The sequence below is a fragment of the Hypanus sabinus genome, chromosome 20 (genome assembly GCF_030144855.1).
Source record: "Hypanus sabinus isolate sHypSab1 chromosome 20, sHypSab1.hap1, whole genome shotgun sequence".
Lineage (NCBI taxonomy): Eukaryota > Metazoa > Chordata > Chondrichthyes > Myliobatiformes > Dasyatidae > Hypanus > Hypanus sabinus.
Window position 1 is genome coordinate 56,398,704 of NC_082725.1, and position 23,507 is coordinate 56,422,210.

Here is a 23,507-nt window from a genome sequence, read left to right on the forward strand (position 1 = left end):
GACCCCAACATTACACCCCCCACCATTTTATTCCGGTGCCTTCCCCCTTCTTTTCTAGTACCGAAGGAGTACCTCACCTTGAAACACTGACTGCTTATTCATTTCCATAGATGTTGTCTGACTTGCTGTGTTCCTCCGGCATTTTGTGGATATCAATCTTTTGCTCTTTGTGCTATCTACTTAACCAGCATTAAAACTGTGCTATCATCTTTTTGAGTCACTTTCCACTCTCCCATCAGACTTTACATGAGAATCAGTTCCCATTTTACCCTGAAAAGACCAGGCAATTTCAAGGCCACATCTTGCCATCAATGACACCTTCACCACTGTTCCCATTCACTATCAATACTAAAAACCCTAATATTCCATCAAATCATTGTTTCTATATTCCTCCAAATACAAATGTGGTTCACCTAATCTGTCAAAGTCTAAAGTTTGTGGCCCTATTAACATTCTTGTGAAACTGTGCTGCATCCTATTCAGGCCACTATTTCCTTTCCAAGGTATGTAGCTGAAAACTACATGCATCATTTCAGACTGTCCTAAGGGCAGTAATAGAACAACCTTCTCCCCATTGTATCCTAGGACTAGTTATAAATCCTAACTCTTAAAACTTTTACACGTGATCTTTGTACGCCCTTTCAGATCTCCACTTCTCCTAGCTTTCCAGCATCACATACTTCAACGCTGAATCAAAAGCATTACTCCTTTGTTCTCCTGAATTCAGAAGACCACCAGCCATCTTTTACCACAGAACATTATAGCACAGAAACAGACCTTTTGACCCTTCTTGGCTATGCCGAGCCATTTTTCTGCCTAGTCCCACTGACCTGCACCTAGACCACATCCCTCCATACCCCTCTCATCCATGTACCTGTCCAAGTTTTTCTTAAATATTAAAAGTGAGCCCGCATTCACCACTTCAACTGCCAGCTCATTCCACACTCCCACTACTCTGAATGAAGAAGCCCCTCAATGTTCCCTTTAAACTTTTCCCCCTTCACCCTTAACCCATGTCCTCTGTTTTTTTTCCCCCAAGCCTCAATGGAAAAAGCCTGCTTGAATTCACTCTATCTATACCCATCATAATTTTATATACCTTTGACAGAGGTGTATAAAATTATGATGGGTATAGATAGAGTGAATGCAAGCAAGTAAAATGAGCAAATAAATGTTTACAAATAAGGGAGCTCAGTGTGAAAAAAAAATCTAATGACCACCTAGCATCTCCATTAAGCTGGCAACCAACTGGCAGTAATATTGCTTCAAGTCACTAGGTTGTATATTCAGTGCCATTCAAGTCTTGAATGTGCAAGCTTCCATCTTCTAAATGAAGCAGATACAAAAGCTCCAAAAATAGTATTTTAGGAGTTCCATTGCTGGCCTTATTAACTTTCGTCCCTAACCTATATTAGGATAAACAGATCAGATCATTTATCTCAACTTGCAAAGGGTCTAATGTAGAGACAAAGTCTGGAATGGACCTTTTGAATAATAAGATTAACTCTGGAATTCACTTTCTCCTTTCTGATCCTGCACTTAATCGGCAGCTTTTACACTTTATTCTGGCTCAATAAACTGTGTAGTGATTTAATTTGAATAAACAGTATGCAAAACAAGTTTCTTCTAATTGATCTTGGTGCATGTAACAATAAAAAATCATTATTGTGGACGTTGCAGCAAGGCAAGAGTTAACACGATGTCCAGGCTAGGGTAGATTGCAGATAGAGTGCAGACAGCCCAGGAAAACTTCTCTTCACTCAGCAGGGGGCTGCTAAAGATCCCTTACAGAGATCAGATAAGCAATTCAAGGAACACACCACCAAATAAAGGAAAATTACTTTTAACTTCAAATTATTAGTAATGAGCTTGTAGTTTCTATTGACCCCACAGGTGCATTTTGAATGGTGATTAATCTTGCAAGTAAAGAATTCAAACATACACAATTTACCACTTAACCAAAATCCATTAACTGCTAGTCAAGTATGTATAAAAACAGCATTTTCTCTGTTCAGACCTCAGAACATTGTGGTAACAAGTTCCCTGTCGTTCTCCTTGTGCACAAGTAAAATAAAGTATGAATGAGGAATGAGTGCAAGTTTTCAGAGCCCAGTTAATCCATGACAACAATACTAAAAAGCTGCAGATGCAGAAATCTGGAGTAACAAACAAAATGCTGGAGGGACCTGGCGGACCAAAAAACATGTTTCCCTCCAGAGATGCTGTCTGACCAGGTGACTTTCCAGCATATTGTTTGTTGCTCACTGTAGTGCACTACTAAAAAAAAGCAAACTATGCTCAAGTGCTATGAAAAATCAACAACATGTTATGGCTGGATGTGTACCAAACTTACTGAACCAGGTAGTTATTCTTTTGTGGACCTCAAGAGCAAAATGTTAGCAAGCTTCTAATACTCAAATCAGGTCACCCAACTACATTCATGTCCTCTGAAGATTTAGTCAAAAAGCCATTTTCCTTTGATTTTTTTGACAGGACTAAAGATTACAGGGGAAATCAGGGCACCCATATGAACTAAACTATTTTTATACATATAGACGCCCTTATTTCCCCCCCCCCCACCCCCAATTACAGAGAAAATCAAGTCACTCCAAGTATTTCAATATTCTTTGATTTATCTTTTGTTGTTATAAGACAAAGTGACCAAGTATGTTGCTTCCATACTGGGGGAATGCAGGTCAGGTAACATCTACGAAAATGAGTAAACAGTTGACATTTCAGGCCAAAACGTTTCTTCAAGAGTGAGGAGGCAGAGGGAAAGTGCCAGAATAAAAAGGTGGGCAATTTACGACAGACCTTCTTCAAGTACCTCTGCTCCATTTGCCGCAAGTGGGACTTCCCGGTAACCAAACATTTTAATTCAGATTCCCATTTCCCATTCTGACATGTGCCAAGATGAGGCCACACTCAAGGGGGTGGAGCAACAATTTATATTCTATCTGGGTACCTTCCAACCTGATGGCATGAACATTGATTTCACCTCCCAGTAAACAAATTCTACCTCCCCTCCTCTATTCTCCACTCAGATCTTTTATTTCCCCCCCGGTCCCCTCCTCTTTCCCTTTCTCCTACTGTCCATTCTTCTCTCCTATCAGATTCCTTCTTCTCCAGCCCTTGACCTTTCCCACACACCTGGCTTCACCTATCACCTTCCAGCTAGACTGCTCTCCTTCCACTAACCTTTTTATTCTGGCATCTTCCCCCTTCCTTGTCAGTCCTGAAGAAGGGTCTCTACCAAAAACATTGACTATTCATTTCTGTAGATGCTGCCTGTCCTGCTGAGTTCCTCCAGTATTTTGTGTGTGTTGCTTTGGAGTTCCAGCTTGTTGCGGCCACTTTGGAATGAATATCTGTAATCTGTCAAGTAGAGAGCCGTGTACTATCCTGATTTGATGAAGACGGACATGTGAAGCACGGAGGAACATCTGGTGAAACTTCTGACATGCCTGTTTTGCTGCCACTGCTGCTGTGCGATTGGAAAAATCTCCGGGAGGAAGACCCCGAATCCTTGGCTTTGCCTGTTGCTTAGTGGCCGGTGCCGGGGTTGAAGCGCTTGGCAGAGATGATGCTCGGTGTCGGAGGGCTGGTCGGAGGCTCGAAGTTTTCGGACGGACTCGGAGTTGGCTGTGGTCAGGGCTCTCTCTCAAAGTGCTGTATCGGCAAGCTGCAGCGCTGGAGATTCATGGCAGGAAGAGTTTTTCTTCCTTCTACAATCTGCATGAGATGATGGGCTGTCGGGACTTTGAGACTTTCTTTTAAACTCTTTAACTCTTTAAACTCTGCTCTTTATCAGATTATGGTATTGCTTTGCACTGTTGAAACTATGTGTTAACTATAACTATATATAACTATATGGTTTTGTGTAGGTCTTGTAGCTTTAGGTTTGTCTGATGGGTTTGTAGTTCCTTTCCGGAACATGCTAAGATGGTAACGCGATATCGATACACAGCAGCCTCTCCAGACTCTGGATTGGGGATTACCAAACGTAATGTGGATTTTCTTGTGTGGTCTGTTTTGTGCTTTTTCGTGATATCATTCCAGAGAACGTTGTCTCATTTTTTAACTGCATTGTATTTGTAGTTTATAAATGACAATAAACTGAATCTGAATAGGACACCATACTACATCTACAAAATGAACTGCAGAAACCAGGCTTCTTCAGCAATTTCTAAACCCATTATCTCTACTGGCAAGAAGAATAAAAACAGCAAGAAGCTTTCCAAATCATGCAGCATTCTGGCATGAAGTACACTTTTATTTTAAATGACTGCTATTTCAAAATCCTGAAATAACCAACCCCATAAAACAAAGAATCTGAAGCATTAGCTTTTTAGTTAAAGATCAATTAGGGATGGCCATTAAATGGCCATCCTCACCTCATGCATGAATAAAAATGTGCTTAATAAGTGTGAAGGTTAACAATGGTAATGAGGTCTGACAGTCTGAATCACATGCATGATGGCTACAGATGCACAATTTCAACACAACATTTTCTTTCAAAGTTGTCAGTGTATTTAATAGAACCTTAAAATAAAATATCTTGGCTGCATTTAGGGGGAGCAACTTACAACTTAAATCAGGAATAAAAATCAATTTACTGAGCAAACAACTCTCACGCTGAGCAAAATTCATTAAGAACTGTCAATGAAATTAATGTTTACAAATGTAACCTTACAGTTTCAGTACAGTTGAGTGCACTGCCTTAGCAAATTATATTTACATGTCAAATTTTATCTGATTAGTCTAGTCTGATTCAGTCTGACTTTGGCAGTAAATGCACTTCCATTAATTATGCTTCTGATTTTGGCCAGCACAACATACAGCAATTTTAGATTAAGAGGGAAAACAAATAGAAAGATATCAATGACTTTAATTAGCGCTACCTGAAAGCAATTCTTAAGAGGGGTTATGGTATTGAATCACCTCCTCAGTTGAGTACAATATAAAAAAGAACCCAAGAACTGTGTGACAGTTAAATACTAAAAAAAAGAAGTTATTTTATAGCAGACCACTCCAGATTACAAGCTGCTCAGAAATTCCAAGTAGCATCGTTGACTTACTTTACCAATTAACAACATCAAAATTCATTCCTCGATGATGTTAAGGCAGAGCAAGCAAAATCTGAAGTTTAACCATCACATTTTGAGAGTTGAAGATGCCTACCAAGTGGAAGGCAAATCTGATCTTTTAACTGAAAATAGTTAAGGTACATAATCTTCACAAAAATTCAAAGATAAAATTATAACCACTTACCTTCAATCTCTATTTTCTTTAAGAAGTGAAAATTTAAAAAAAACTGAAGATGTTGGAAATGTCAACCAAAATCAATCTCCTAGAAAATCTCAGTTCTTTTTGGTAAGAATGGTCCTTAAGGTTCTTATAACTGGGGGTGGTAGGGGGGGAATAAGCTCCAACTACCCATTAAACCCTCCAAATGGCCAGTGTCTCAAACAACTTAACCATATAACTATATAACAATTACAGCATGGAAACAGGCCATTTCGGCCCTCCTAGTCTGTGCCAGCGCTTACACTCACCTTGTCCCACTGGCCTGCACTCAGCCCATAATGCTTCATTCCTTTCCTGTCCATATACCTATCCAATTTTACTTTAAATGACAATACTGAACCTGCCTCTACCACTTCTACTAGAAGCTCATTCCACACAGCTACCACTCTGAGTAAAGAAATTCCCCCTCGTGTTACCCTTAAACTTTTGCCCCCTAACTCTCAACTCATGTCCTCTTGTTTGAATCTCACCTACTCTCAATGGAAAAAGCCTATCCACGTCAACTTGATCTATCCCCTTCATTATTTTAAATACCTCTATCAAGTTCCCCCTCAACCTTCTACACTCCAAAGAAAAAAGACCTAACTTGTTCAGTCTTTCCCTGTAACTTAGTTGCTGAAACCCAGGTAACATTCTAGTAAATCTTCTCTGTACTCTTTATTTTGTTGATATCTTTCCTATAATTCGGTGACCAGAACTGTACACAATACTCCAAATTCGGCCTTACCATGTAATTTTAACATTACATCCCAACTCCTATACTCAATGCTCTGATTTATAAAGGCCAACGTACAAAAAGCTTTCTTCACCACCCTATCCACATAAGATTCCACCTTCAAGGAACGATGCACCATTATTCTTAGATCACTCTGTTCTACTGCATTCTTCAATATGTAGCACCTCACACTTATCAGCATTAAACGCCATCTGCCATCATTCAGCCCACTCTTCTAACTGGCCTAAATCTCTCTGCAAACTTTGAAAACCTACTTCATTATCCACAATGCCACGTACCTTAGTATCATCTGCATACTTACTAATCCAATTTACCACACCATCATCCAGATCATTAATGTATATGACAAACAACATTGGACCCAATACAGATCCCTGAGGCACACCACTAGTCACCGGCCTCCAAGCTGACAAACAGTTATCCACCAGTACTCTCTGGCAATTCCCACCTAGCCACCGTTGAATCCATTTTACTACTTCAATATTAATACCTAACGATTGAACCTTCCTAACTAACCTTCCATGCGGAACCTTGTCAAAGGCCTTACTGAAGTCCATATAGACAACATCCACTGCTTTACCCTCGTCAACTTTCCTCGAAACCTCTTCAAAAAATTCAGTAAGATTTGTCAAACATGACCTTCCACGCACAAATCTATGCTGATTATTCCTAATCAGACCCTGTCTATCCAGATAATTATATATACCATCTCTAGAAATACTTACTATTAATTTACCCACCACTGATGTCAAACTGACAGGCCTGTAATTGCTAGGTTTACTCTTATAACCTTTTTTAAACAATGGAACCACATGAGCAATACGCCAATCCCCCAGCACCATCCCCATTTCTAATGACATTTGAATATTTCTGTCAGAGCCCCTGTTATTTCTACACCAACTTCCCTCAAGGTCCTAGGGAATATCCTGTCAGGACCGGAGATTTATCCACTTTTATATTCCTTAAAAGTGTATTGGAGTATAAAAGTTGCAACTTGCTATTTGCTAGAGAATGAAATCCTAAGAATGTAGAAGACAATGGTGTGTTAATGAAAGGTAGCTAAGAGATGTAGATTAGAACATGATTGTCACGAAATCCTAAGAATGTAGAAGACAATGTTGTCTTAATAAGAGAAAGTTAAGAGATGTAAATTATGTAATCTGAGTTTGCCATTTGCTATGCATGTACCCAATTTAGTAGGAGAATGAAATAGTAAGAATGTAGAAGACAATGGTGTGTTAATGAAAGGTAGCTAAGAGATGTAGATTAGAACATGATTAAGTCAATGGGTAGAAACAATAGTGGCGGATGTACGTGCAGTACACAACTATAGACCGATTGCATATGCTAATGCAACTAAACCAGGAGATTGCTATAAAACATGCTATGTCCAAGGATCGGTGGGCAATCAGCGACTAGTTCAATGACTGTCTCAGCTTTGTTAAAATTAAAGTTTAACCCTTCTTGAAGAATCTTCTGCGTCTCCTAGTCATTTGTGGGGCACGAGAAACCACGACAAGTGCCAGTACTTCCTCCTCTTTAATTGTCACAGTTTACATAACTTCCCTACTTGTTTCCCTTACCTTACACAATTCAATATCCTTCTCCTTAGTGAATACCGAAGAAAAGAAATGGTTCAAAATCTCCCGCATCTCTTTTGGTTCCACACATAGCTGTCCATTCTGATTCTCTAAGGGACCAATTTTATCCCTCACTATCCTTTTGCTATTAGTATAACTGTAGAAACCCTCCGGATTTATTTTTACCTTACTTGCCAAAGCAACCTCGTATCTTCTTTTAGCTTTTCTAATTTCTTTAAGATTCTTTTTACAGGCACCTGTATTCCTCGAGCACCTCATTTACTCCATGCTGCCTATATTTATTATAGATCTCCCTCTTTTCCCAAACCAAGTTTCCAATATCCCTTGAAAACCACAGCGCTCTCAAACTTTTAACCTTTCCTTTCAACCTAACAGGAACATAAAGATTCTGTACCCTCAAAATTTCACCTTTAAATGACCTCCATTTCTCTATTACATCCTTCCCATAAAACAAATTGTCCCAATCCACTCCTTCTAAATCCTTTCGCATCTCCTCAAAGTTAGCCTTTCTCCAATCAAAAATCTCAACCTTGGGTCCAGTCCTAACCTTCTCCATAATTATCTTGAAACTAATGGTACTGTGATCACTGGCCCCGAAGTGCTCCCCGACACATATGTCCGTCTGACAACCAAGTCTAGCTCCTGGCCTTCATGTGTGGCTTAGCTATTAAGCACAACGGAACTGTTTCTACTGATAGGAAAGGCAAATCACTGTGCCTTAGAAAAGTCACTTCGGACAGATGGGGCTCAAAGGCCATCGCTGGCAGTTCATCTAGAAGAAATGCTCTGATCTGATATCAGACAGATTGACATTAGGAAAGAAACTGTGATGAGTAGACTGGTAGGACTGAAGGCTAATAAATCTCCGGGTCCAGATGGTCTGCATCTGAGGGTTCTAATAGAGGTGGCTCAGGAAATTGCAGATGCATTGGTAATCATTTTTTAATGTTCCTTAGATTCAGGATTGGTTCCTGAAGGTTGGAGAGTGGCTAATGTTATCCCACTTTTCAAGAAGGGAGGGAAGGAGAAAACGGAGAACTATCGCCCTGTTAGCCTAACGTCAGTCGTGGGGAAGATGCTTGAGTCCATTATTAAGGACGAAATAGTGGCACATCTTGATGGCAGAAATAGGATTAGGCCGAGCCAGCATGGATTTACCAAGGGCAAATCATGCTTGCCTAATCTGTTGGAGTTTTTGAGGGTGTAACAAGGATGTTAGACGAGGGTAAGCCAGTGGATGTTGTGTACCTAGATTTTCAGAAGGCATTCGATAAGGTGCCACATAGGAGATTGGTGAGTAAAATCAGAGCTCATGGCATTAGGGGCAGGGTTTCAACATGGATAGAAAACTGGTTGGAAGATAGAAAGCAAAGGGTAGCAGTGAATGGGTGTTTCTCGGACTGGCTGGAGGTGACTAGTGGGGTACCACAGGGCTCTGTACTGGGACCACAGCTCTTTACGATTTATGTCAACAATTTAGATGAGGGCATTGGAAACTATATCAGCAAGTTTGCTGACGATACTAAACTGGGTGGCAGTGTGACATGCGAAGAGGACGTTTGGAGAATACAGGGAGACTTGGATAGGCTGGGTGAGTGGGCAGATACTTGGCAGATGTCATTCAATGTGAATAAATGTGAAGTTATCCACTTTGGAAGCAGGAACAAGAGGGCAGAGTATTGTCTGAATGGTGTAGAGTTAGGTAAGGGAGAAATGCAAAGAGACCTAGGAGTCCTAGTTCACCAGTCAATGAAGGTGAATGAGCAAGTGCAACAGGCAGTGAAGAGGGCAAGTGGAATGTTGGCCTTTGTTACAAGGGGAATTGAGTACAAGAGCAAGGATGTCCTTTTGCATTTGTACAGGGCCCTGGTGAGACCACACCTGGAATATTGTGTACAGTTTTGGTCTCCAGGTTTAAGGAAGGACATTCTGGCAATTGAGGAAGTGCAGCGTAGATTCACTAGGTTGATTCCTGGGATGGCAGGGCTGTCTTATGCAGAGAGATTGGAGAGATTGGGCTTGTACACACTGGAATTGAGGAGATTGAGAGGGGATCTGATTGAAACGTTTAAGATAATTAAAGGATTTGATAGGATTGAGGCAGGAAATATGTTCCAGATGTTGTGAGAGTCCAGTACCAGAGGGCATGGATTGAGAATAAGAGGTCAGTTATTTAAAACAGAGTTGAGGAAGAGCTTCTTCTCCCAGAGAGTTGTGGAGGTGTGGAATGCACTGCCTCGGAAGACGGTGGAGGCCAATTCTCTGGATGCTTTCAAGAAGGAGCTAGATAGATATCTGATGGATAGGGGAATCAAGGGATATGGGGACAAGGCAGGGACTGGGTATTGATAGTGAATGATCAGCCATGATCTCAGAATGACGGTGCAGACTCGAGGGGCCGAATGGTCTACTTCTGCACCTATTGTCTATTAACTATTATCTCAACCCTCCAATGCCTTGCAGCTATACCCATGCAAGGGGAGGGCTTCAGGAGTGAATCCCAAGGAAAAAATCTGCATTTGGAATTCCTAAAACAGCCCTTTGTTGAATTTAATGCTGGCTGGCAACTCCTGTCACACCTCAGGTGCCAATCTACATCGGTCTCTACCATTCCTTCAACTACATGGAGAGGGGCAACAGCTTGCTCTCCATATTTCACCGCCCTTGCTTGTGTATCAACTAGACTGCTGGGACACAACATCCATGGTTGACCCTGACCAAATTGCAAGAAGTATTCCAAGCTCTTCAATGCTCAAAGACCATTTAGATTTGTGGCACAATCTTCAAATCCAAACAAATTTGCGTGGGATGTGGCCATGGAGTTGGGTAGATTACCTATCTTGTAGCAATTGGAATACACAAAAATACCAAATTATTTTGAGATTATAAAGGATGAAAATAATGTAAATCTGATAATAAATGGCATCAGTTCTAAAGCACTACTGGCATATATTTACATATTTAAATTTAGTTAATACCAGGACTACCATAAATGCATTGTTAAGAGGGTTATGTCCCAAAACATTCAGCAATTGTTGTCTTTCAAAAATCCCCACTACAGAGCTCAATTATTGCACTCCAGAATAAACGTTTGGACATCTAGATACCTTGCTTCAATGTTATTGGTCTTCTCTGTTCTATCACAATCAGATGAGAATTATATTTTTCATAGCAGGGGACAAATATTAGCTGTTGCTTTTCATCAAAACATAGGATTTTGAATCCTGTGACCTGTGAACGTATTTGACGTAAAGTGATTTAATATTAAAGTAATTGTTTTAAAGGAAAAGCTATTCATATTTGTTTGCAACAGAAAATTTCAAGGGCTCGCTGTTATCTTTTTGACGCCCACATACCCTTGTTATTTAGTTTCATTAACTCTAAATTTTGATGAGCAACAAACCACTGCCCAAGGTTCCTGAATCATCAGATGTACCTTCTTCCATCCACTGAATCAGTTCCTTAAACTAATCGAATCTAATCGGTTCTCACCCAGGTTCCAGGGAATACAAACTTTGTTTGTGTAATTGTCCCTCAGTTTATATTTAGAAACCAGATATTATTCTAGTAAATTGACAATTTATTCCTATTTATCATTGATAAACAGATTCTAGTGCTTAAAGTACTTTATATAATATTGAACTTGGACCTCAGTTAAACAGTATTAATTCTCCAACTGGAGGCCAGCATTTAACCATTCTTTCTGATTTTCTTTGCATTTCATTCTCTGCTTGAAACCCAAGACAACAGAACTCCCACCACACCTTGGGCTTCACCAGATATAAAGTACTCTAATGTTTCCCCTTAGATTCAAAGTGGATGACATCAAATTTGTCTGCCTTGACATTCATGCCATAATTTTGCACTTGGATGCTTCTGCCATCAACACTGCTTATAACACTGCCTACTGGTTGGGAAGTTATTGGAATCGATTGTTAGGGATGAAATTACAGACTACCTGGAGGCACATGACAAGATAGGCCAAAGTCAGCATGGTTTCCTGAAAGGAAAATCCTGTCTGGGAAACCTTCTGCAATTCTTTGAGGAATTTACAAGCAGGGTAGACAAAGATGTGGTGTACTTGGATTTTCAGAAGGTCTTTGACAAGGTCTCGCACATGAGGCTGCTTAGCAAGATAACAGCCCATGGAATTACAGGGAAATTACTAGCAGGGTGGAGCACTGGCTGGTTGGCAGAAAACAGTGGAAATAAAGGGATCGTATTCTGGCTGGCTGTCGGTTACCAGTGGAGTTCCACAGGGGTCGGTGTTGGGCCCACTGCTTTTTACAATGCATGTCAATGATTTGGTCTACAGTATTAATGGATTTGTGCCAATGATACAAAGATAAGTGGAGGAGCAGGTAGTGTTGAGGAAACAGAGTCTGCAGAGAGACTTAGATAGTTTAGAGGAATGGGCAAAGAAGTGACAAATGAAATACAATGTTGGAAAGTGTATGCTCATGCACTTTGGTGGAAGAAATAAACAGGTAGTTATTATTATTATTTAGATGGGGAGTGAATTCAAAATGCAGAGATGCAAAGGGACTTGGGAGCCCTTGTGCAAGGTACCCTAAAAGGTTAACCTTCAGGTTAAGTTGGTTGTGAAGAAGGTGAATGCAATGTTGGCATTCATTTCTAGAGGTATTGAATATAAGAGCAGGGATGTAATATTGCGGCTCTATAAGGCACTCATGAGACTACACTTGCAGTATTATGTGCAGTTTTGGGTTCCTTATTTTAGAAAGGATATATTGACATTGGAGAGGGTTCAGAGAAGATTCACGAGAATGATTCCAGGAATGAAAGGGTTACCGTATCAGGAACATCTGGCAGCTCTTGGGCTGTATTCCCTGGAGTTCAAGAAAATGAGGTGGGGGGGAATCTCATAGAAACATTCCAATTCAGATTAGATACAGCAAAGTTATTTCCTATAGTAGGGGATTCTAGGACAAGAGGGCACAACTCAGGATTGAAGGACGTCCATTTAGAACTGAGATGTGAAGAAATTACGTAAGTCAGAGGAATTTGTGCCACAAGCGGCTGCGGAGGCCAAGTCACTGGGTGTACTTAAGGCAGAGATAAATTAGCAAGGGCATCACTGTATGGGGATGACTGGAAGAACTGGACCAGCCCATGAATGGAGCTGACTCCATGGGCCAAATGGCCCACTTCTACTCCTATATCTTATGGTCTACTTTTGTCATGCCAGTTCTTTGTCCTACTCTTAAAATGCTCCACTTAAATGTTAACAAATACCCTTAGCTTTTGCTGTTCCAGGGAAAGCCAGCCAATTTATACAGTCAATCTTGTAACTACAACTTCATAACACTTTAACTATTTTCATATGGCTCACTATACACAGTCTTCATGTCTTCCGATTACATGTCAACAATTTTGTATATATTTAAATTGAACAACCGGGAAGCTTTGTTTTCCTATGCCATCACCAGGACAATGCTTGCTTTAACAGTTCTTTTGCTAATCTGAGGTACCATGTATATCAATTTGTACACCAATGTACTTTGGTCTCTGGCATTTGGTATGCATTTAACGTTTTACCAGATGGCATGGAGCAACTAGTCTAGTGATCAGCAAACTTACCTTGCGTCCCAGCTGGCTATGAGACACGCAGGACAGCACGATATGGAGAGCAAGCTGTTGTCCATGTAGCAGGCCTCCCCTCTCCACACAGCCGATGAATCCAAAGGAATGGCAGAGACTGACACAGTTTGGCACCAGCAGCATCACAAGAGTTACCAGCAAGCACTGAACTCAAGCCTTAGGGACTACAGCTCCAGATTTTTCCCCTCATGGTTTACTACCAAAGCCTTCCCCATGAGTGGGTATAGCCGCAAGGCAGAGGAGGCTTGAGATTAGAGCTTACTTTCTCCAAGATGAGCTACCAACCACGGCTGACGTACTGAACCTCATCTGCCTGAAGTGACTGGTTTTAAGGTGCCAGTAAGCCACCTTTGCCCTTTCTCCTCTCAGTACAAGTTGTTCTGCCGGGCTTAATAGCCAAGCTACACATGAAGGCTAGGAGCTGGACTATGAGAGGCACAGCTTTGGGAATATTTAATAGGGAGTGGGAGCTTATCCCCACCATCACCCCCAGCTATAACAACCTTAAGAAAACTCATTTAACTGCTGCAACAAACTGGCTTCAATCACTGTCTGGGCATTCAGATTCTGAAATATATTTATCTGCCATTATTATATATTTACATCTACAATAGCAGTGATTTAAACAAAATTGTATTATATAAATATTGTTCCAAATGAGCTGCTCAAAAGCCCTATTACACTATGAAACTTAAAAAAGGTTATCTACAGAGTGATGGGGAAGACAGAACAAAGATACTGAAAGAAGGACTCGTGAGAGAACTGGGAAAGTGTTCCTAAGAATGTCACAACCATTTCCCCAAATGCCCTCATTTTTTCACTTGCTTCTTCTCTGTGCTGAGGTTGGAGGTTTCCATCCGCTTCAAAAGAGCGATAGTCAAGACCAGGGCAAGTTGCTTCAATGACCATCGCACAGTGACACTCACATCTACTGCTCTGAGAGGTTGGTCATAGCAAGAATCAGCTCATGCCTACGGAAGGACCTGGAATGCTGCAATTTGCTGATCACCACAATAGGTCTACAGCGGATGCAATCTCACTGGCTCTCCACTCAGCCTTGGATCGCCTGTATAATAATAGTTCCCATGTCAAACTGCTATTTATGGATTAGAGCTCAGTGTCCAATGCAATCATACCTTCTGTACTAATCAACAAGCTCCAAAATCTAGGCCTCTGCAACCACCAGATCCTTGATTTCCCCACCAGGAAAGCACAGTCAGTACAGATTGGAAATAATATCTCCTCCTTGCTGGCCATCAACAACACATGCTCAGCCCACTGCTTTACTCTCTGTACATCCACAACTGTGTGTCTAGGCACAGCTCAAATGCTATCTACAAATTTAGGGAAATGGCACAACTGCTGTTGGCAGAATTTCAGATGATGACGAGGAGGTGCAAAGGAGCTAGATAGATCAGCTGTTTGAATAGAGCTGCAACAATCACCTTGCACTCAACACCAGCAAGGCTAAGGAGTTGATTGTGGATTTTCAGGAAGGCTAAATCGAGGGAACACACACTAGTCCTCAAAGGCATCAGATGGGGAAAGGGTGAGCAGTTAAGATCCTGAGTGTCAACATCTCTGAGGATCTATCCTGGGCCCAACATATGGATGCAATTGAAGGCTGCGTGACAGCAGCTAATATTTCATTCTGAGTTTGAGGAGAATTGATACATCACCGAAGCAAATCTCAAATTGATTGAACATCACAGTCTGGTATGGAGCTGCCACAGCACAGGATCAGAAAAAGCTGCAGAAAGTTGTAAACTCAGTCAGCTCCATCATGAGCACTAGCCTCCCCAGCATTCAGGACATCTTCAAAAGGTGATGACTCAAAAAGGTGGCATTCATCATTAAGGACCCCCATTACCCAGGAGATGACCTCTTTTCATTACTACCGTCAAGGAGGAGGTACAGTAGTCTGAAAAAAAATGTTTCAGTAACAGCTTCTTCTCCTCCACCAGATTTCTGAATGAAAAATGAACTTATGAACGCTATACACTATTATTTTTGCTCTTTTTGTACTACTTGTTTAACATAGTTTTAAAATATTTATATAATTCATAGGTATGTTTATGTATTGTACGCAAATATATGCGAATGATATTAAGCCTGATTCCCACACATTCTAAAGCACATCTGTAGGAACCCAATTAGTACATTGCATAGTAAATCATAGAACTGAAGTTCGATTAGTGATTGGGCCCCAGTTTAGATAACACGTGGTCAAGAAATGAAATCACACTTCAAGGCTGCAATAGCCCACAGCTGGCACCAGTTTCCACCAGCAGGCCAACTATAGACCAACTATCAGCCCCTTCCTCATCCTTCCATACTTCAAACACGAGTAGTTGCAAGATATTGCAAAAAAAACAGGAGCTTTGATGGAATGAACATTTTCTGTCATTTGACTGGCATCTCCCAGGTACTGTAGCTCTGTAATTCCTCTCAAAGAGATAATCAGTGTAGTAGAACCCAAGACAAGAACAACACAGCCACCCTTCTAATGAAAAAGTATTCCATAAATGAGAAAAGTCAACAACATGAACTGAAATGACACTTGTCACCATAAAGCTCAAGTTTAATACAATCCCACAGGAGGACTAAATTCACTGCAAGAAACATCCAATTTTAGGATATTTAACCCATACAACAACTATTTTGCACAAAGTCCTGAATCAAGATCTTTACATGTCCTAATTTACTTACTTAGCTGTACAAATTCAGAATTGCCAACATCTGGGATCCAACTCTCTCTCGTGATGAACCTCCATATACAACAAAAAGGGAAAAACAAAACTAGATATATAGTGGCTGAAAAGTTGTCACAGATCTCACCAATTTGTTTTGGGACTTCTCATATTTCCATAGCTTCCGTAGCTGTTTGAGGGTAAGTTTCCAATTGGCTGCCTTATGTTGTAGTAGCTTCCTTGTCTGTGTCGTTATCTTTTTTTTGGGTTTCAGATGCACTCGATGGTTTTCAGGATGAAGGATCTGAAAGCAGTGCTTACACACTCCACTGGACTTAATTTTCCCATCTGGAGGATAAACAAAGGATCAATAAAAAATGGTTCAAAAACTGCATGAAACCAAGCAATGTAGTAGGTATATTGTTTTATACTGACCTGGAATACAACTGTGTGTCCATCTGAAGGGAAAGAAGTGAAAAATATGATTACAATTATTACACATCTTAAAATGATAGTTTACAGAAATGGTGTTATGATAATTATGCAAAACAGATCATGAACAGATCACTAAAATTCAAAGATCTAATTTATACAAATGTTACACCTCTGGTAAAATGGTTTCTTTGCTGACAAGAAAACAAAGGGAAAAGGTAAAACTGGTATCATTGAAAGTGCTCAATATCATCAGTTCCTCGGCTGGACGTACTCCTGATTTCACAGTTACCTTATTCAGACAAGTCCTATTTCAAAGGATTTAAATACAATTAGCACTGACACTAGTGTAGTATTGGAGGGCTACAAAATTATAGCTATATCATTGGGGTACTTGGGCACTCAAATGGATGTAAGAATTTCCCGGAATTATTCCAAAGAACAAAGTAATTACCCCAGTACTTTAAAAAATATTTCGTCAATGTTACCAAACCAGATTATGCAAGGATGTGTGGTTTTGCACAATGGAACAATTAAGATCACTTCTTAGTTTCCATGCAATCCATTTCAACAATACACAATCAACCATTGTTAAACCTCCCCAAATGAATTGTCTCGTACTTCCACAGATGAAGTTCCACTTTACTGCCCAAAATGAGCAAATTATCTTCCCAAACTTGTTTTCCTCCTCACTGACAATCAGAATCAGGTTTCAGAATTAGAATCAGGTTTAGTATCACGTGACGTGAAATTTGTTAACTTAGCAGCAACAGCTGAATGCAATACATAATCTGGCAGAGAGAAAAAATAACAACAATAATAATCAATAAACAAGTAAATCAATTACATATGTTGAATAGATTTTTTAAAACTTGCAAAAACAGAAATACTGTATATTTTAAAAAAGTGAGGTAGTGTCCAAAGATTCAACGTCCATTTAGGAATTGGATGGCAGAGGGGAAGAAGCTGTTCATGAATCGCTGACTGTGTGCCTTCAGGCTTCTGTATCTCCTACCTGATGGTAACAGTGAGAAAAAGACATGCTCTGGGTGCTGGAGGTCCTAAAAAATGGATGCTGCTTTTCTGAGACACCGCTCACTGAGTAGTTTGTATGCTAGTACCCAAGATGGAGCTGACTAGATACACAACTTTCTGCAGCTTCTTTCGGTCCTGTGCAGTAGCCCTTCCATACCAGACAGTGATGCAGCCTGTCAGAATGCTCTCCACCATACAACTATAGAAGTTTTTGAGTGTATTGAATGTATACATCTCCGGGGCACCTAGTAGCAAGTAGCAGCAGTACTCTTAATGGATACGGTCAAACATTCCTGTTCAATTATATCATCAATTTTTGGATTACCTTTCAAATGTTACCATAGAAGTATCTTTGAACATTTGTCTAAAACACTAACTTACAGTGAGTTCTGAGGAACACCATTAGTGGGCTTCGTCATGAAAAGACCCTTACAGTTTACTTTCTGTCACTGAGTTTATTTCATTTTGATTTCTTATGCATTTTATTGTATGTACCAATGTTATTTCATACATTAAAAGCAGTTGCAGAGGATTGTCAACTCAGCCAGCTCTATCACAGGCACAACTCTTCCAGAATCGAGGACATCTTCAAGAGATGGTGCCTCAAAGAAAGCAGCATCCTTCACAAGGAATCCTCATCAACTGGAACTGCCCTCTTCTCATTACTACGACTGTGTTGCTGGGACAGAAGCTTGAATATTCACATCTCACAATAAAGAAACAGCTTTGTCCCCTCCACCACCAGTTTTCTAAATGATCCATAAACATTACCTCACCTTTCCTCTTTTGCACTACTTAGTTTTTCCCCTCACCCCTTATGGGTGGTGCGCGTGTGTATTTTTCCCTCAATCTCTCGTCCTCTACAGAGGCCTGGGAGCTTGACAGTCCAGTGCAGTATCATCGCCGGTCCTTGAATTGCGCTCTTCTGGACCAAGATCACAGATGTTGCTTCTGGGATTTGTTGGAGCCATTCTCCCAGTCCAGATGTCACAGCTTCAAGATATATACATACACACACCACACCCACATCAAGGTACATTAAATTAGTGCAAAATAAGTAGTGAGATAGTGTTCATGGGTTCAATGTCCATTCAGAAATCAGATGGCAGAGGGCAAGAAGCTGTTACTGAATCATTGAGTGAGTGCCTTCAGGTTCTTACACCTCGGACTTCAACTACTGCACAGGGTCTTGCCATCTTCAGAAGTTTTCTGATGACTCTGCCATAGTTGGATGCATCAGCAAGGAAGATGAGGCAGACTACAGGGCTACTGTGGGAAACTTTGTCACATGGTGCGAGCAGAATCATCTGCAGCTTCATGTGAAAAAGACTAAGGAGCTGGTGGTGGACCTGAGGAGAGCTAAGGCACCAGTGACCCGTTTCCATCCAAAGAGTCAGTGTAGACATGGTGGAGGATCACAAATACCTGGGGATATGAATTGACAATAAACTGGACTGGTCAAAGAACACTGGCTGTCTACAAGAAGGGTCAGAGCCATCTCTACTTCCTGAGGAGACTGAGGTCCTTTAACATCTGCCAGACGAAGCTGGGGATGTTCTACAAGTCTGTGGTGGCCAGTGCTATCATGTTTGCTGTTGTGTGCTGGGGCAGCAGGCTGAGGGTAGCAGACACCAACAGAACCAACAAACTCATTCATAAGGCCAGTGATGTTGTGGGGGTGGAACTGGACTCTCTGATGGTGGTGTCTGAAAAGAGGACGCTGTCCAAGTTGCATGCCATCTTGGACAATGACTCCCATCCACTACATAATGTACTGGTTAGGCACAGGAGTACGTTCAGCCAGAGACTCATTCCACCGAGATGCAACACTGAGCGTTGTAGGAAATCATTCCTGCCTGTGGCCATCAAACTTTACAACTCCTCCCTCGGAGTGTCAGACACCCTGAGCCAATAGGCTGGTCCTGGACTATTTCCACTTGGAATAATTTACTTATTATTTAATTATTTATGGTTTTACATTGCTATATTTCTACACCAATCTTGGTTGGTGCGACTGTAATGAAACCCAATTTCCCTCAAGATCAATAAAGTATATCTGTCTGTCTCTTCCTTGCTGGTAGCAGTGAGAAGAGGGCATGTCCAGGGTGATGGGGGTCCTTAATGATGAAGGCCACCTTTTTGAGGCATGTCTCAGATACTATGGAGGCTAGTGCCCATGATGGAGCTGACACCAGTTACAATTTCTGCAGCCTATTTCAATCCTGTGCAGTAGCCCCCCTCTGCATACCAGAAAGTGATACAGCCAGTTATAGTACATCTGTAGAAATTTATGAGCGTCTTTGTGACATACCAGTTCTCTTTGAACTCCAAATGAAATATAGCCTCTGTAGCTGCATTGATATGTGGGGCCCAGGATATATCCTCAGAAATGTTGATAATAAACTTGATTCGGATTCATGCCATCTCTTTGATTTCCATATTTTATATTTTATTTCATAACGACACTTGCGCTCCACCCATACATCTTCTTTTGCTGATTTCCAGAATTGCACCCACCCTGCCTTTACTCCTGCTGCATACTAGCTAAGGTTCTACTGAATGTAATTTAGAAACACTCTGCACTCTATTTTCTACTTAATATTAGGCTAATTGAAATTCATTACTGCCCTTGATATGCTCATTAATCTCCCATGGAATATCTGGAGATCTACAATATGCTCTTAACCTGTTACAATCAATATTGCTTCAGTCGATGGGCCTTCTAATGCATCTTATAGCCATGATGGTTTCTTCAATTAGAAATCCTTTATATAAGGTGGCGCCAGCGATCATTGGTGACGTTCTGTGGGCTGCAGGAGATCCTGTTATATAGTCACTATTCTATAGATCTGTTGAGTACGCCCACAAGAAAATGAATCTCAGGATAGTATATGGTGACATATGCACTTTGATAATAAAAGTTACTCTGAACTTAAAAACTTTTTTTTGCATCCAATTTTCTACTTCATCTTCAATGTGAACATGAATGTTAAGATGCTGATTATGCTTGTGGAATTCTCTACCCAATGAAACAGTGGAGGCTACCTCAGAAAACATATTTAGGACAAGGCTGGATAGATTTTTGCATAGTAGGAAAATTGAGGGTTATGGGGAAAAGGCAGATAAGTGGAGATGAATCCATGGCCAGATCAGCCATGATCTTACTGAATGGCGAAGCAGGCTTGATGGGTCAGATGGCCGACCCCTGCTCCTGTTTCTTATGTTCCTAGGGCACATTTGAGAAGTAAATAAATTATCACACTTTCTAATGTCTACCAACTTCCCCGGAGAGCCAGTGAGTAGTTTGATAACTGCATGGCCCTATAACTAGTATTCAAAGAAAAATGTTATAGCATTCTTACACAGCACTGACCAATTTGAAAAGATTTTCACCTCCAATCTGTTAAGACAATTCCACAACCACTGTGGGCGAATAAACGATATTTCTATTTTTGCCCCTCACAAATCTACTGTGACAGCAGAGGTTGGGTATGACTTACAAGCTTGATGCATTGTTTGGCTTATAGCTGTAGGCTGTGTGCTCATGGATTATTTGTAGCTGGCTGTGTAATTTTGAATTGGTTTCTGTGTTGCTCTACATTACAACAGCAGCTACATTCAAGAATGCAATTGATTTTGGGATATCCAAGGTCATGAAGTATACTAAATAAATGCAAATCTCAATTTTGGAAAAAAATGTGGGTTAAAATTTAAAACAACCCACAAAATTTACCAATTTTCATCCCCAACAAGGAAAGCCCAGAAGTCAAAAGTCTAAATTGGTAACTGGAATTAGAGAGCAAGCTGTGGGGCCTCTGCTGAACTGTCCCAACAGCACAAAATAGGGCAATTTCACAGGGACTGGATTTATGTTTTGCCATATTTAAACTACTGAATGTTGTACTATATCCTTTCTTTGGCTATTTGGATTTTTTTAAAATTCTACAAAAGACACTGCAACTTGAGTTTGGTACAGTAAAGTAGTATTTTTTTTTAGTTTTGAATCATGATTTACAAGCTTATTGCAAACATTAATGTATTTGGCTTAAAGCATTGAATTTTTGTTCTGGTATTATGGCTTCTCTGATTATGTACAGAGAGCTGACGATCAATTATATCCTCCTGAGACAGCTCAAGATATTAACATGCTCTAGGAAATCTAGATGTAATGTAATGCTACCAGAAGCTTCTGCTATAGAGACACCTTCTCCAAGTTCCTCTCCACACATTGACCATCTCCTGGTGACTTCTAATAATGGCATTTTTTGGAATTCACTGTCCATACAGCACATGCGCAGACCATGGGATGACGCAGTTAGCCAGCCAGGTGAAAATAAAGGCACCGTAACCACAGAATGTGTGTTGCAATATTACACAGATACTAACAAATTCACAGAAATCTGAGGACCATCTGCTTCAGAGACTCCATGATTAAAAATAGTTGCTTTAGAAAACCTTGATGAAATCAAGGTTTCAGCATTTTGATACAAAATATAATAAATAAAATGAAAAGAGCAATTTACCTGAACAGAAATGAGCAGTAATTTACAATCATTCTATTAAATTCCTCCTTACCCTTCAAGGAAATAGTAATTTTAGAAGTTATGTGATCAGCATCTCACATAACCATAGGCTTTCATTTCACCCCAACGCCAAAAGGAAAAAGAATAATGAATGAGAATAGGAACGGAATTAAGTTTCTTTTTTCAGGGGCAATTGAAGGTTTCAATTTCTTTAATACCCAGAACAAACAAATGGCAAGATTGTTTAATCTTAGCAAAAAGAGAAAATCAGCTTAAATAATCAGAGATAATTTAATCATAAGCCCCAGTAATGCTCAAAAGTCCCCTTCAGGTCAGATAGAAAAAAATTCCTCAACACAGTCTCTGACAAAAAAGCAAGGTGTTTAAAATGGATTGCAGTTAAGTGCCTAAGCAGTGCAGTGAACAATATCTTTGAGTTATGGAAGTTCTCCTCTCGAATGGAAAAAAAATGCTTCCATTCTCCTGCCTATATGATCAGGATTTTGCCAGAAACTATTTTATCATTGGGTTTTAAATAACTACCATTAAAATAGCTGAGATTTAGTTTACGCAACACACACAAAATGCTGGAGGAAATCAGCAGGCCAGGCAGCACCTATGGGAAAAGAGTACAGTCGACGTTTTGGGCCAAAACCCTTAAGCAGGTCTGGAGAAAAAATGATGGGGAGTCAGAGTCAATCAGGGGATGAGAGGGAGAAACACAAGGTGATAGGTGAAACTAGGATGGGGGCGGTGGGGGGGGGGAAAGGGGTGAAATAAAGAGCTGGGGAGTTGATTGGTAAAAGAGATAAAGGGCTGTAGAAGGGGGAATCTAACAGATGAAGACAGAAGGCCATGGAATAAAGAAAGGGCGGGGGGGGGGGGAACAGCCCCAGACAGAGGCGCTGGACAGGCAAGGAGGGCCATTATTGGAAGTTCGAGAAATCACTGTTCATGCCCATCAGGTTGGAGGCCTCCCAGATGGATTACAAGGTGTTGCTCCTCCAACCTGAGTGTGGCTTCACCATGACAGTAGAAGAGGCCATGGATTAACATGTCAGAATGGGACTGGGAAGTGGAGTTAAAGTGGGTGGCCACTGGGAGATCCTGCATTTTCTGGCGGAGAGCTTAGGTGCTTGGTGAAGTAGTCTCCTAATCTGTGTCAGGTCTTACCAATATACAAGAGGCAACACTGGGAGCACCAAATATAGTAAATGACCCCAACAGACTCACAGCTGAAGTATCGCCTCACCTGGAAGGACTGTTTGGGGCCATGAATGGTAGTGAGGGAGGTGATGTAGGGCCAAGTGTAGCACTTGTTCCACTGCAAGGATAAGTGCTAGGAGGGAGATCAGTGGAGAGGGAGAAATGGACAAGGGAGTCAGTTGGGAGCGATCCCAAGAAGGGGGTGGGGGGCTGGGTGGGAAAGATGTGCTTGGTGGTGGGATCCCTTTGGAGATGGCAGAAGATACACAGAATTATGTGCTGGATGCGGAGGCACTTTTCACCACATTAAAATAAACGGATCAGTTTCAGGAAAACAGTAGCTGGAAATGAAGGT

At 40.8% G+C, this 23,507-nt stretch overlaps 1 protein-coding gene across 4 annotated transcripts in view; it reads right to left on the reverse strand.

Moving 5' to 3' along the window:
- The window catches only part of c20h18orf21 (chromosome 20 C18orf21 homolog), a 104,013-nt gene that overhangs the window by 52,735 nt on the left and 27,771 nt on the right, over positions 1 to 23,507 (reverse strand). For all 4 annotated transcript variants that reach the window (XM_059945557.1, XM_059945560.1, XM_059945558.1 and 1 more), the window contains 2 exons: positions 16,392 to 16,414; positions 16,105 to 16,304 (listed from right to left, as the gene is read on the reverse strand). In XM_059945557.1, coding sequence (XP_059801540.1) covers positions 16,105 to 16,304; positions 16,392 to 16,414 — 223 coding nt within the window. The remainder of the gene's footprint in view (positions 1 to 16,104; positions 16,305 to 16,391; positions 16,415 to 23,507) is intronic.